General features: G+C 45.9%; 1 protein-coding gene across 2 annotated transcripts in view; it reads right to left on the bottom strand.

Moving 5' to 3' along the window:
• Nucleotides 1–14,214, bottom strand: part of PDPK1 (3-phosphoinositide dependent protein kinase 1) — a 41,801-nt gene that overhangs the window by 5,321 nt on the left and 22,266 nt on the right. Inside the window, exons 1-5 of one of the 2 annotated variants that reach the window (XM_083412675.1) lie at nt 13,695–14,089; nt 8,020–8,128; nt 7,463–7,554; nt 7,018–7,113; nt 5,708–5,833 (exon numbers count right to left, since the gene is read on the bottom strand). In XM_083412675.1, coding sequence (XP_083268801.1) covers nt 5,708–5,833; nt 7,018–7,113; nt 7,463–7,554; nt 8,020–8,128; nt 13,695–14,024 — 753 coding nt within the window. In that variant the 5' untranslated portion in view covers nt 14,025–14,089. Of the gene's footprint in view, nt 1–5,707; nt 5,834–7,017; nt 7,114–7,462; nt 7,555–8,019; nt 8,129–13,694; nt 14,090–14,214 lie in introns of those variants that run through there. The other variant, XM_083412676.1, reaches the window with a different exon arrangement.

Genomic DNA, 14,214 nt, shown 5'->3' on the forward strand with positions numbered 1-14,214 from the left:
GCAGTCAGCTGCTACTCAAAACATAGGAAGTTAATTAAGGGAACTGCCAACAGGCCAGACTCACCCATTGCCTACAAAACTAGCTAGGCTAGTTGTGGATTAAAAAACGGGCCATTTATGCAATCAACAGCTCATTTTGCTGATTATGTTCTCACTAAGCATTAGTGGTGTTTGAGAGTGGAATGGATTCCCTCGGAAGGTGTGGGCTCTTCTTCCTTGGAGGTTTTCAAGCAGAGGTTGGATGGCCATCTGTCAGGGATTCTTCAACTGTGATTCCTGCATTGCAGGGGGTTGGACTAAATGACCCTTGGAGATCCATTTCCAACTCTACAATTCTATGACTCTATAGCATTTATTAGTATGATGTTTGAAATCTGCAAGTAGGGGCGCAGCTACTGGAAATCCCCCTCCCCTCCGAAAGGTTAATTCAAGTGAACAACAGTTGTAGATCACAACCTGAGGCTGCAGAACCATGCCTGCCTGGGTTCTTTGCTCCAGTTTTGATGCCCTCCCTTTAGTGCTTGTTTTACTGTTTTTCAAGCAGTGAGGATGTCTTCAGTGGCGAGTGTGCTAGATTTAAAGTTTCTAATACAGTGCAGCCTGTCAACCTTTTCCAAAGAAAGATGTACTAATACCCCACTTTCCGGTGTGTCCAGTCATCAGTCTCTTAGTTTGCGTATATACAATATTGAAGGATTATGCACTTTAATTGGGAGGGGGTACACTTCACTCTCCTCTTTGAGGCAGAAATGTGTAGCACATTTTAAGACAATTGTAAGGTCCCTCTATCAAATTTTCAGCAATTGGGATCTAGTTCCTGAGATTTAATAGTTCCATGGTATAACTTCACACTCTTAAGGAAATATGTGTAAATATCCTGGCTTCATAGATTTTTCTAGCAATTAAGTATCCTGCCCTGTATCAGGGTTGGAGAACCCTTTTGGCTACCTCCTCCCTGCCTGGAACCTGGGTGATGATGACATCAACTACTAGAAGAAACCACCATAAAACTCCAAGTCACTTTGGAGATACCTTGGCCAAGAACAAGAAATAAAGGGGTTGCTGTGGCAGGCTGTGCACTCTGACACTTCACAGGTGGCCTCGGCTGCCCATAAGCTGCTGCCTTCCTCCTCGCCTGGGGATGAGCAGTACAGATCAGAGGTACTTTTCAGCCTTCAACTGAAGGACCTGGGAAGGGCACCCAAAGAGCCACATTCCAGGCCACTATCTGTGTTGCTTGAGGAGGACGAGGACTAAGGAGAACCCAGTGGCTCTGCCAGAGAATCAAGGAGCCTCACTCCTTGGCTTCACCAAGCAAGGATAAGATAGTTCAAATAATAACATGAACCATTATTATCTTTAAAGACCCTTATCTGCTTAATAGCACTGGCATGTTGGGAAACCAAAACATCTCAGGGCAAAATACCCCTTGTAGCCAACACAGTGTGTGTTGTTGTTTCAGCACTGCGTCATTTGGCCAGCAACACCTGCAGTTTCCACTAGGCCTCTTCCTCATCCAAAGAATTCCCAGGGACCTTCTCTGTAAAATCCTCACCTGTTTCTCCTCTTTGCATCAGCACTGATGAAAATGGATAGTGTTGGCCTTGAACAGGGACAAATCCCCACTCAGGGCAAGCAGGGGAAAACACAACATGCCTTGCTTTTACTAGACTGTCGCTGGGGAAATAAGAGTCAACAACACACCAGCTGCATTAAAAACAACTCAGGACCTTGATTGTGGAATCCACTAGGTAGCTCAAGGCCAGTCCCTCACACAGTAATGCAGGGCTTTATATACTTGGAGGAAGGGCACATTACGGGTGTGTGAAGCACAGGGAATTTCCAGCCCATCCCAGTGCTGCTTTCAGGTAGAGCTGCCATTGGAAAAGTTCACACCTCCTGACTCAGACTCCTGGCACCCTTCTCCCCACCTCTTTCATCATGGCAAAACAGGGAAGGTGTACACACTTATAGTCTGCTCACTCAGCAAAAGAACCAGACCAACTTTCTGCTACAGCTCTGGCAGCCATGGCAACAATCCTTCTGCTCTTTTTTAATCGTTAGGCCAGTCTTGAGGCTGGCCTGCAAACATGAGGCTGTTCCCTCCAGAAAGCGAAGAACCAAGATTATTTTTGAGCAGGAGACTCCTCTTGGAAGGAACCTGCTGGATCTAGTCCACTATCCTGTTATCACAGTGATCAACCACTGTGAAGCTCACAAGCAGAATATCAGTACAACAGGTGCACCATCTTCCCACTTACGCTCCCCAGCAACTGCCTCCAATACTGGCTATGGGCCTCATAGCTATCTACAGTCTCCTCCTCCTCCTCCATAAATCTGTCTAACCCTCTTTCAAAGCCATCATCTTGCAGGAGTGTGCACTGTGTTAGGAAGCACTTCCTTTTCTCTATCCCGAATCTTCCAGCATGCAGCTTCCTTGATGACCCCTCTGAATTCTAGCATTATGAGGGAGAAAGAAACTCTATCCACTTTCTCCACAAACACAGAGTTCTTTCCAATTTGTTTCCCCTGCTCTCATAGCAGATGTGAAGTCTGCACCCAAACTTAAAGAGAAAGCAATTGTAGACATCTGATTGAAGACTATGTTTCATGGCATGCAATCTGGAATTCCTGAAGGCGTACTAGTTTAAAAAAGAAAAGAGCAAGCAACCCAAAGTCTGTGGCCATCATAGGAAGGCGACTGCAACTCAGACCTTTTGGCCCCTACCTTCCCCTGGTTTTCTAAAGTGAAAAGCAGATGGGTTCCCTGGTGGAGTCTTGCTTTCCTCTCTGTGAGAAGAGCCACAAAAACACATTTCCTCTGAAGAGGACCAACAGCAGCAGGAAGTAAAGGAGCCAACACACAAGTGGACCACTAGGCAGTCTAGGGGCCTACGGCTACCCAGCAACAGGGTCAAGGCAGCAACTACAAACACAAAACAAGATGCACCAGTGGGAGAGGCCAGAGGGAGGACAGGCAGGTGGGTGAAGTCCTAGTGCTCACCATGGCATTCACACTTAATCTGAGTCATTCATATCGTAATCCGTCTCTTCGTCTTCACTCTGAGTTTCATGAAGCAAGTGCAAAGAGCAGGAAGGAAAGGAAAAGAAAAGAGTGCAAGGTGAGTAAAGTATAAACGTCCCCATGCTGCCTGAGAGAGGATTCAAGGCTTCTGCTTGGTGATCTTTGGACAACTGGCCCATTCACTTCAACAGCTGCCCTACACAAGTAGATTGAGGAAAGAGATCTGGAAAAGTCTGGCCTGGATTTGTCTTAGCAAGAGACTTCTGTCCAAGCCAGCCCCTGAATTGCGAAGCGTGACCCAGAAGAGTCTTCTGCGAGTTGATCACAGAAGCAATCCGACAGTGCAGCCAGCCAGTCAATCAATCGCTGGAAGAACAGCTACAACGCAAGGAAAAAGCCACCACAGTGTGAAGAGGGCAAACCACCACTGAAAACAGCTGTCAAGCTGCCAAGCAGCAGCAAAACACCCATATCCAGTGTCAAGGACCCTCTGGCACAGCAAGGGACATGGCGCACGGGGCTGCAATAGGTGGGTGTGTTGAAAATGGAGTGCCTCACCTTGCACTAGAGTAAGTCACTGGTTACCATCCCATAGGTTTCACATCCAGAAGAGGCAAATAGTTTATGGTCAAATCCCACCTTTTGGTGGCTATGTGCTTTCATGTGAAAGCAGTTTAGTAACTTTCTGGGTGTCTGGCTCAGATGCTGTAATTCCATATTCCCTCTTCCTTTTGTGTAACTTCCCCCAACCAACTTTTTTTGGTTAATCAATATTTAATTGGGCATGGGAGCCCGAGTTGTTTTTTTGTTGATATATTTAAAAGCAAACTCTTAAGGATGTGCATAAGAGCCACCTCTCTCTTCAAAAGAACTCAGAGAGATGCCTGTCCCTTTGCCCTGTGTCCCAGCCACCATCACCCCACCCCCATACAACCTTTCTTGATAAACATCCAAACAGTTTCTTAGCTGGTTAGCAGTTGCTCTGCAGGGTGTGAGCTGGAGAGCACTCATGCCTGCAAGGACACCTGGATTCCACCTCGTGTGCCAGAGGTCTTGTTGCACTATGACTGGCCATTAGTGAAGATGCAAGAAGCTGGGCTTTCTCGTGTCTGTCGGCTCTGCCCTGCACCTTTACTAATTCACCCAACTCCAACATCATCTTCCTCCTTCTCAACAGGCACAAATCCCAGCATGGCCACTTCTCTCTAGCATGCAAATGCCACACAATTCAAGAGTGCCAGATGAACACAAAAGACCTTGCCTGCTATCTGTGCCCTCTTCATTAATTCAGGAGTTCATGCAAGGATCTTGAAGCTTAGATCTTTCTGAACATAACTATAGCATCTGGCACATCATTTGCACCTTCAGAAACAATCACTCTACAATCTCGCTGTCTGTTTACAAAGCCAAAGGCCAAGGGAAAGCATAAGGTAGAGAGTGAAATAGGACAGTGATACAGAAATCGCACATTTGCTTCCAAGCTGCCTGGCACACTGTTTGCCAGCTTCTTGGACAACAGCAGCAGCAGCTTCATTTAAAAAGGTGCAGATGGATGGAAGATGAAGGGCCCAGCGCAAGGGGCAGGGCAGAGAGGATCTCCCAGGGAGGGAGGCTGGGGAAAGAAGAGGAAGCTCCCAGGTGGGAGGGTTCACCCGTCTGTGTGTGGAATAAAGGTTAAGATATAATTATGATAGAGAAGCTTGTTTTTTTTCCCCTTCTTCTCTTCATTTTCTACTTCTTTACTGTCCTCTTTTGTGTGCCTATTTATCTTCTTTTGATTAGTTTGGCTTTCATTATATTTTATGTTGAAAACTCAATGAAAAATGTGCAGAGAGGGCTGGCATTAACTTATGCCCATGGCACGAGTGTGTTAATTAACAATTATGCAAGCATGGTGTATGACACCAGAACCTTGGTTCATCTCAGTCGACTGTAGCCTCGCATAGGCCTGATGCATCTTGGGACATATGCCCCTTTGCCTTTCTCTCCCCCATCCCCCGGAATTCTGACCCTTTTGTCTCTACTGAATGCCACATGACATGAACACAGACATCCTGATTTTAACCGCAGCAGAGCAGCCAGACAATAACATTGGCAACCAAGGGCAGGGCCTCTAATTATAGTCGTGTCAGCAGAGTGCTTTCACAGGCCAGAGGGAAATTTCTCGCCATGATTTATGGAAAAGCTAGGAGTAGATCAAGGGACTGTTTAACTCAGAGGAGCTGACAGCCGGAATTGGGTTCCACGTCGGCCCCAGGACAGGAGATATTAGCCACACACCGGACTCTCACTACTTTCTCGAAAGTAAGAACATCATTGACATTATTGATCAAGTTTCACTAAAAGTGTATTTCAGTAGCAAGCCTTGCATGGGGCAGGGTATCTTCATACAGTTAACAGCAATGAAATGGACAGAAGCCTAAAATGGCTTATGAAGGCACCTCAGTGCTCTATCACACCCAAGGCAGGTTTACTGTTGCTCCTGCATAAGAGGTGTGATGTTGGAGTCTCCTTTTTCCACAACTGCTCAGTGTGCTCATGTGTGTCTTCTGCTTGGACACCTGAGAAAGGGTGGGCAGAGGATACCCAAGCAAGCTCCTTTCTTAGCAGCAACTGGCAAACAACCTTTGATGGCAGAGGAAGGCAGCAGCTGGGCCTTGCTCCACCCTGAAGATGACTCACCTTTGCCTTTTCGCTGGGCTCACTGGCCGTGCCATAAGGGGTGTTGTGCAGCTCCTTGGAAACAACACAAAGGAATTCGGCCTGGTCTTCATTCCCATAGTTATAGGAAGATCCAATGCTGACTAGCTGGAGGTGGGAAAGAGAGACAACTGAGGGAGGCTGTTCTTGTGCTTCAGACAGAACTTAATAAGGGATTACAACCAAAGCTCTGACAGTCAACATTCTGGGCTATTAAATAAAGGTGGAGCTCTCTCCTTCCTGTTCCCACAAGGGGCATCTAACATTAAGAGTGGCCCCTGTCCCTTCCTATAATTCATGCTCAGGCAGGAGAGTGTGGCATTGTGCAGATAGGAGGCGTCAGTGTTTCACATGGAGTGTAAGCAATCCTGACCACACAGAGCACTGACTGTGTAAACACACAGCTGTGAAACTCCTAGAATGTTGCACAGAAGGAAGACTGCAGGCCTAGAGCCATCCACAATGGATGTACAAAATACAGGCCCAGAGACATAGTTGTGGGGATTCCACACTCTTCTTTGCTCTTGGAGAGCTAGTGCCTGTTGAGGGACAGTTCTGAGCCAAAAAGATTTTGCTTGATTCCTCCTGATCTCCAAATCTCCATTAACTGAGAATCTTCCACCACAGAGAGCTGTGGTGCTTGTACAAACAAATACCAGTGATCTGATCAGTACTGCAATACTGATGGCAGGATCTGAAGCACTGGCACTGACATGGCATCTTGGTGGACAAACATAACTACATGGCTACAGTTTAGAGCCTAGTTACAAGAATTTCTAATTTTTAGGTTTTTTTTTGTGTGTAACAGTGTTCATATCACCACCAGAGTTAATCCCAGAGGACTATGTTTCCAAGAGCTCTCTACATAAAAAGTGGAGCAAATGGATCTTTGCCTTGAAATGGCCACATGGCACAGGGCTGGAGGAATGAAGTGCTTCGTGCCTGCTGTGTGATTTCCCATGGAAATGCCAAGAAGGTGCAACTCAGGCTGATGCTGCAAATCAAGCATCTCCTAAGGCACAAGCTCAGTGGCACATCCAAAGGCTTATTCCCAGTATTGTCCTTCTCTACAGAGTTACTTTAAGAAACAACTAGAGTTAATATGTGACGCACTTTGAGCAACCAGGCAAACTGCTGTAAAAGTACAAACATTTGTCTGAGTTTCCTGACCATTCCAGGACCCAAGCCCACAACACCCACAATTATTCCAACCCTCACACTCCTCTCGCCTGCTTTTTTGTTTGTTTGTATGGTCCTTGAAAGATTGAAGTGTTTGCTTCCCGTTCTCTTACCTGCTCAAATTTCCAGCCATCAGACATGGTGGAGACCATCTGAGTCAACTCCTCTTCCTGGCACTGCAGCACCCTGTAAACGTGCTTGACTGGCACCTTTGGTGAAAAACACAGAGAGACAGCTGAAAGATGAAGCAGGCCAAGAATGGCCACTGGTTTCAACCATCATTCCCTTCTCCGTTACCACTGAGCTCCAGAGTGCAAAAAAGCCACTTGCCTCAGCCTCTGCTGAGATCTCTCTGCTGCCTGCCCTCCTCCCTTTTGGCATTGCCACAAGCACAAACATTTCACTCACGGAAGGAAAAAGGGCATCTGATACCACCAGAAGCCACTTCTCATAATTCCCTCAGTTTGGGCACCAAACACAGCCACACATTCTGAAATGAAGTCAAGCCAAAGCTACCTCAAAAACAAATCAATTTTTTAAAAAACTAGCAGGTCCTACCTGTGAGATTTTGCTGTCTCGTTCCCTTATTTTGTCCTTTACAAGTTTGATTAAGGATGTGATGTTGTAGAATTCAGCTTCTTCAAGCACACCTGATTGGAGGGGAACACAAAGTCAAAAGAGGGCCTCATAAAACTCCAGCTACTTGTGAGAAAGTCTATGTCACAAACAGGCCCTGAGAGGCACTGCGTGGCCAAGCGGCAGACTGTCCCTCTGACCCGTTGCCCTGGTCAGGATAAGGCAAGGCCTCTGCTCCAAGACCAAAGCAGAAAGAGAAAGCCCAGGAGCAAGGAGAGTGTTCCAGGTAGGTCATGCACCAGCCAACAACCTCCCCAAAACAGTGACCTCACAGCACTTCAGGTGCCAAATCCTGGTTTCTAAAGGATCATTCAGGTCTCAAGATCTGAAGCCCAGTGCAAGCTGCACAGTAATGCTACAAACTAGCCCAGCCCAAACAGACTGCCCTGCTTTGCATATGTGAAACCAATTACACCCAAAGTGATTTTTCACAGCTGTGATCAAACATTAAAGCAGTTTTCCTAAACAGCAAAACATACCTTCCTCTGCGAGGTCTTTATTGATAACCAGTTTCCCGTGTCGGAGATAATTCAACACCGGTCCAAAGTAGGTTGGATCTCTGTCTATTAAGTAGGCACCTGTTTCATCCTAATTAAAATATGTATGTTACTTATTTATATAGAAATTGTCTTATCACACTTAAGCCATCCTATTCCCAGATCAGCCAACTAAATTAAAATACCAGATTAAATTAGTGTGAGACCCCACAGAGATCCTGACATTCCAACCCTGACATGCCCTCATCCATGTCATAAATCAGAAGCTTCCACCATGGATTCAATGCACTGCATAATCAGAGCTTCAGTATGGAGGTCTTAATTGTGAAACAGAGATACTACTCAGCTAGTTTCTAATCTCTAATCAATTACTGCAAGGGATTGTGAAAATTAATAATTTGGCTCAAATGACAATCAATATTAATGTGGGGTAAGAAAAGCTTAATAACGTTTATGCAAATGAGAACAATCCATTTTATTCAACCAGTAGTTATGGTCTTTATACTAAATAATAAACCTAAAATTGCAACCAAAGCAATAAAGCCCTCAAATCTCCGGGTTAGATCCAGGCTTAGAAATGTAATGAATGGTTCCTACAGTTCATAAAATGTGCTCTGACTGAGTTGAGGTATCCACTACAGGAAGAGGGCTTTCTCCAATTCTCCCTGCAGACCCCAGTAATCTCCCCTACCCAAAGGTTCTGGTGGGTCCCTCAACCATCTGGAGCAGATTTTTGGAAGGCAAAAGGAACCGAACAGGAAATCAGCAAAAATCTCATCCTCCTGTCAAGAAGAGGGGCTGTTTAATAAAACATCAAAGGGGCTTAAAAGGTATTTTGTTACACACCTGTACAGAAATATGATTTTGCAGAAGGTTGCCAGAGCCCTCTGAATTCACATTATTTTTATGAGCTGAACACAAAAATTCACCATCCAATCAAGTCTCACAGCATTTTCCTGAACGACAATTGTGTTATCGTGCTTTCTCATAGGGGTGGTTCCAATTATTAAATTTGCCCTGATGTTATTTGTTTTTATGGCATTGGCTTAAATATTTGCAATTTATAATATTTAGAGGGGGGAAATGAGTTAGGGGGGACACATGGCAGAGGTGTATAAAAGTATGCATGGTGTACAGAAACCTCTCCCTCCCTCAAAACTCAGGGCCACACACAGGTTGAACTTTTGAAGATTTAGAACAGACGAAACGAAGGACTTTTCATTCATTTTTCCTTGATATAGAAATATGGATGTTGTGACAATAAAAGTGTCAATAAAATGTTGTGAATAAAAGTGAAAATGCAAACCCAAAACTAAAATAAAGGAAATCACAAGAACTGAATTTCCACTAAGATTTTTTAAAACGAAAAAAGGAAGGACTTCTTCACACAGCACATAGTTAAACTACAGAATTTACTCCTGCAAGAAGTAGTGATGACCACCAACTTGAACGGCTTTTAAAAAGGACTGGACACATTCATGGAAGATATGGCAACCAATGGCTACTAGCCACAATGGCTATGTTCCACCTCCACTGTCAGAGGTGCTATGTCTCTGAAGCTCAGTTGGAGGGAAGCCCAAAAGGGAGAGTGCTCCTGCTGCTGCTGTGTTCAGGTCGTGTTTGTGGCCTATTCATTTGAGCACCTGGTGAGCCCAGGGTGCTGGACCAGATGGGCTCTTTTTATGTATTGTATGCTACTGCTTCTACGGAAACCACATTGGGAGTTTTTACTCTGAAAGGAGGAATCCAACAATAAATAAATATGGTGGCAGAATGCACTACAAAGATCATGGATCCAGTGTTTTGTGACATTACCATACTGCAAAAACCTAGATTCTAGGCATGGATCCTTTTGATTCTTAGAAAGCAGGTCACAAAAATCTACCAGCTATTCACAACCTGCATCCATCCCCACTGATTGCATTGAAAACATAATAGTCACTATCTTTCGGTTCTACAGGGGCCAGAATGGTAGTTCTCACGAAAAAAAGCTCAGCATTTTTTAAATAGAGAAACTCAAAATCCACTACATAATCACAGTCCACATCTAACACCATGACAGTTAACTGATGTCGGATTTTAAATTTTTATGGTTTTGATTGTATAGTTTTATGCATTATTGTAAATTACTCTGATTTTTTTTCTATGAAATAGTGGTATATAATTATTTTTAATAAATGCCCATAGGAATACAGAGAAAGATCAGACAACATGTTTACATGAAAATGCCCCAAATTCACTATCAAAAGACAATGAACATTATAAAATTGTAAAACTAATACTACGTGATGCTTGTGGTGAAAAAGAACTGGGAATGAAGAAGCACTGATCTCTATACATCTTTTTTTTTTACAAATAGAACCCTTGACCACCTTTGTCTTATCATTATTGTTCACACCTCTGGTTACTCACCACAAAAATCAGCTTCTTGTTGCTGTACACAGCCCATTGTTGCTGTACACAGTCCTGGTACTTCCAGGACATAACATACAATAGTCGTGGCACGATGCTACAAGGTCTCTTACATTCTTGTTGCAAACTTCAGGCCAATAAATCCTTGGTGCTCTCAGTCCATGCTGTGAAGATCCACACTGAAGGATCCAGGTCCTGTTGCATTGATTGGTATCTTACAATAAATATACAGCCTACTTGTGGATGGATAGGCTTTGAGGATGCAAATTATCTCTCTAAGTATGAAACAACTGCATTGCAAAATTCACAATTCTGGTGAGTCTTTGCACCACTAGCAAAAACATGAAACCTGGAAATGGCTTTTCTTGGATCTGAATGAGTTTTACCATGGGTCTAATTTTTGGCACCATGATGAACTGTGATTTTTATGGAGCAGCCCATGGACAAAGATATAAGCATTGGTTTGATAGTGGATTTGAGGCACCTTCATGTAAAAACCATGGATCCATGATAATCTATCCAGCTCTTTCCCCCACTTCATTACAGGCTTGCCACAGTTCTAAAGTTAGAAAGCAGAGTTTGGCACAGAGATGTACAATGTGCAGTCCAGCAGCACTGGATTTTGCTGACCCCATGATTTAAGTGCACAATCAAGAACACAGATCTATTCTTATCAGAAAACAAATCTGAGTAGACTGTAATCTTGCACTGCTGAGCTTACTCAACTGACCTAATAAATATTTGCTCCATAAGGATCTGATTACTATTATGCTTGTGGTAGTGTGGCTAGAATTAGCCAAGCAATGGAAAAGGCTACAGTGGGGGGGAAACTGTGGAAAAAGCTTATCTGAGAAACTGACATTCTAGGGTTATACCGACATGACAACTAGTTTTTTGCTTGGCAGTACTTATGCCAATAGGAGCAACCTGAAAGGTGGACCCTCTCCCCCTCCTACAATTGTCTCATGAGCAAATATGGCAAGACCTACTGGGAGACAGCTGTTTTGACAGTCTGATTTTCTTAGTGTATGCCCACTGTTTATGAAAGTAGCTACTCTATTTTTTCAATGAATATTTAAAAAGTTAAGTAAGAACCAGCATCGACAAACAACATGATCTAGGCAAGTTCAGACTTGCACTCTGAGGCAATACACAAGGGGGGTTATCAGGAACTAAAGGGCAAGGAGAGGCAGCTCACTTGAGTCATTAAAAGCAAGCTTAAGCTATATGCCAACTGAGTCTTTCAGGACTGGAGTGCAATCTGACCACTGCCAAGGCACACTTAACAATTAACTAAGCAGCCAGGGGCACTATGAAGACTGTAAGCTTTTATGGACTAGCATCTACCTCATCAGATACAGTGCATGCCATTGCTACATAGGTGTAGAGAAAGAAATACAAACAGTGAGATCATATGGAAATGAAATGCAAAAAGAGGTGTCACATTTGCATTAAAGCTTAAAATCCACGTTTCACAACCCCTTTGAAGTTTCCTTATTCAAGTCCAGGAGCAACCAACATGGTGCCTTCCAGTTGTTGCTGAACTACAACTCCCACCCTTCCCTGTCCATTTGTCATGCTGGCTGGCGCTGAAGCATGTCACAGTCCAACATAAGGAGGACACCAAGTTAGCTATTTGTGAGTTAGTCTGTTGGGAGAAGACTTTCTGCATGTTGCCTTCATCTACGAGTCCAACCAGAAGAGAGAATAACAACTTTACTCCAGAGAAAAGGAACCAACTCCTAGGGGCAAAGGTCTCCTTCAGCCTCCCCAAATAAAATATATTTGGGGGGGGGGGCTAAAGTTGATGGGCATTGCCATTCAAATGGTGTATTACACTGCATCATTTGATCAGTTATGTGGACTGGAGCTTACCTCCCCCCCCCCCCCCCATATTTGATTCAAGTTGGCATCCTGGCCCCAGAGAAGAGGAACTTGTCTGGTGAAGAGAAGTCAAGGCCTGGAGATGCCCAGAGCCCAGGTATGCAGAGTCTAGACCAGTCTTTGCTAATCCGGTCCTCTGCAGATGTTGTTGGACTCCAACCCCCATTAGCTCCTGCTACCAGCCATGGATGATGGAAGTCACAGTCCACCAGCATTTGGAAAATCATAGATCCCCCCTGGGTAAAACAAGAGAACCTTCAATCTACTAAAAGAAGCCCGGAGACAAAGCTATTTTGAACAAGCCTTTTAGAGTGACTCTCAAGAAATACAGTCTCTTTCCCAAAGCTGATTTTCCACATCAGCAGTAAGTTGGATCAGATAACCTTTGATGGCCCTTTTAGATTTACAAGTGAAATAATTCTCCATGTCTTGTTACTTCTGTTCTGCCTAAGAAATCTGTCTTTTGTCTAGGGTGTTAGAAACATTAGTGTTACAAGTCAGGCTTTATTTTCTCAAATCATGAGGACATAATCCCAGGTGGGTCACCTGGTTCATGTAGCCCCTAGGATGGACCCGTTTGGCCTGCATCTCCAAGCTGGAACCGAGACCAGCCAGCTGGCCACATGGCCAGAACAACTATATTTGGGTTTGATTTCCCCTCATAAAACCTTGCTTTGTGTTAATATCTTGCTTGCTAAAGAGTCCTGATAAACTGAAAACTTCACACATTTTTAAGACTTGTGGGCTTTGATGGGGCCCAGCGCTTCAGTACTGGAGTCTCTCACTTGCAGTATGCCTAGGGACCAGCAGCATGCTCATTGAGGCCCAGGTAGGCTTTGCAGAGGCATGGGAAGGGTCCCTTTTATAGAAAGGGGGCCACGGCTGGTGCCTCACTTTAGGCAGCAAGATGCTTTGAGCTGGCACTGAGATCTCCCTTCAACCCCGTCGCTCCACACCCTCTGCTCAAGACAGTATGGATTCCTCGTGAACTCGCAGTGCAACCCTATGCATGTTTCCTCGGAAGCAAGTCCTACTATGCTTAATGCATACTAATTATACATGCTCAACACTTAAAGTTGCCTGCCAAGATGCGGGAGAAAAGGCGGCCAACCTCGCGGGTAACCGACCAGAAAAGAGCGGGAACCTGACGGTGGGCGCCTCTTTCACGGTAACGACGGCGCCGTGACACAGATGGCCTGAGCGGCTCTTTCTCACGCAGAGGCCCGGCACTCCAGGAGGAACCGGGGCAGCAAAGCGGGGGCCCTCCAGCCTAGTGCCCGCGGTGGGGCGGCCCAGCTTTGGGGTCCTCGCCCGGCCTGTCCCCTGAGCACCTGCAGAATGCGGCGGCGGCGCCCCCTCACCTTGTCGGAGTCGAGGTCCGGGTCGGCCTGGCAGAGGCGGAAAAGGAAGCTTTTGGGGTCCCTGCAGAGCGTCTGCCGGGTGGTGAGGAAGCAGGTGCCGCCCACGTTCAGCCGGACCCATTTCCCGGGCACGCCGCCCGCGACGGGAGGGGCCGGGGGAGCGAGGCAGCCCCCGCACGACGACGAGGACGACGACGAAGGCGAGGAGAAGGACGACGACGACGAACTGGAGCTGCTGCTGCAGCGCCGGCAGGAGGCGGAGGGAGCCCCGGACAGGCCAAGCCCTGCCGCCGGCACCACCGGCAGCTCGCAGGAGCCCTCCGCCGCCATCCTGGCTGCGCGCCGGAAGGTCCGCACTCGAAAGGCTTCCCCTCCGGGCCGCTGTCCCAGCAGGCTCTCCGAGAGCGCATGTGCGGCGGCGGCGATGTGGCTCCGCCCCCTGCCGTCCGGAAGTGAGGGGGGAGAGCGGCCCCTCCCCTTCTGCGGGCTTCTTCTGCTTGCTGGGTGCGCCAGCGGGATG

This window comes from Podarcis tiliguerta (assembly GCF_965153285.1).
Source record: "Podarcis tiliguerta genome assembly, chromosome: 14".
Taxonomy (NCBI): Eukaryota; Metazoa; Chordata; class Lepidosauria; order Squamata; family Lacertidae; genus Podarcis; species Podarcis tiliguerta.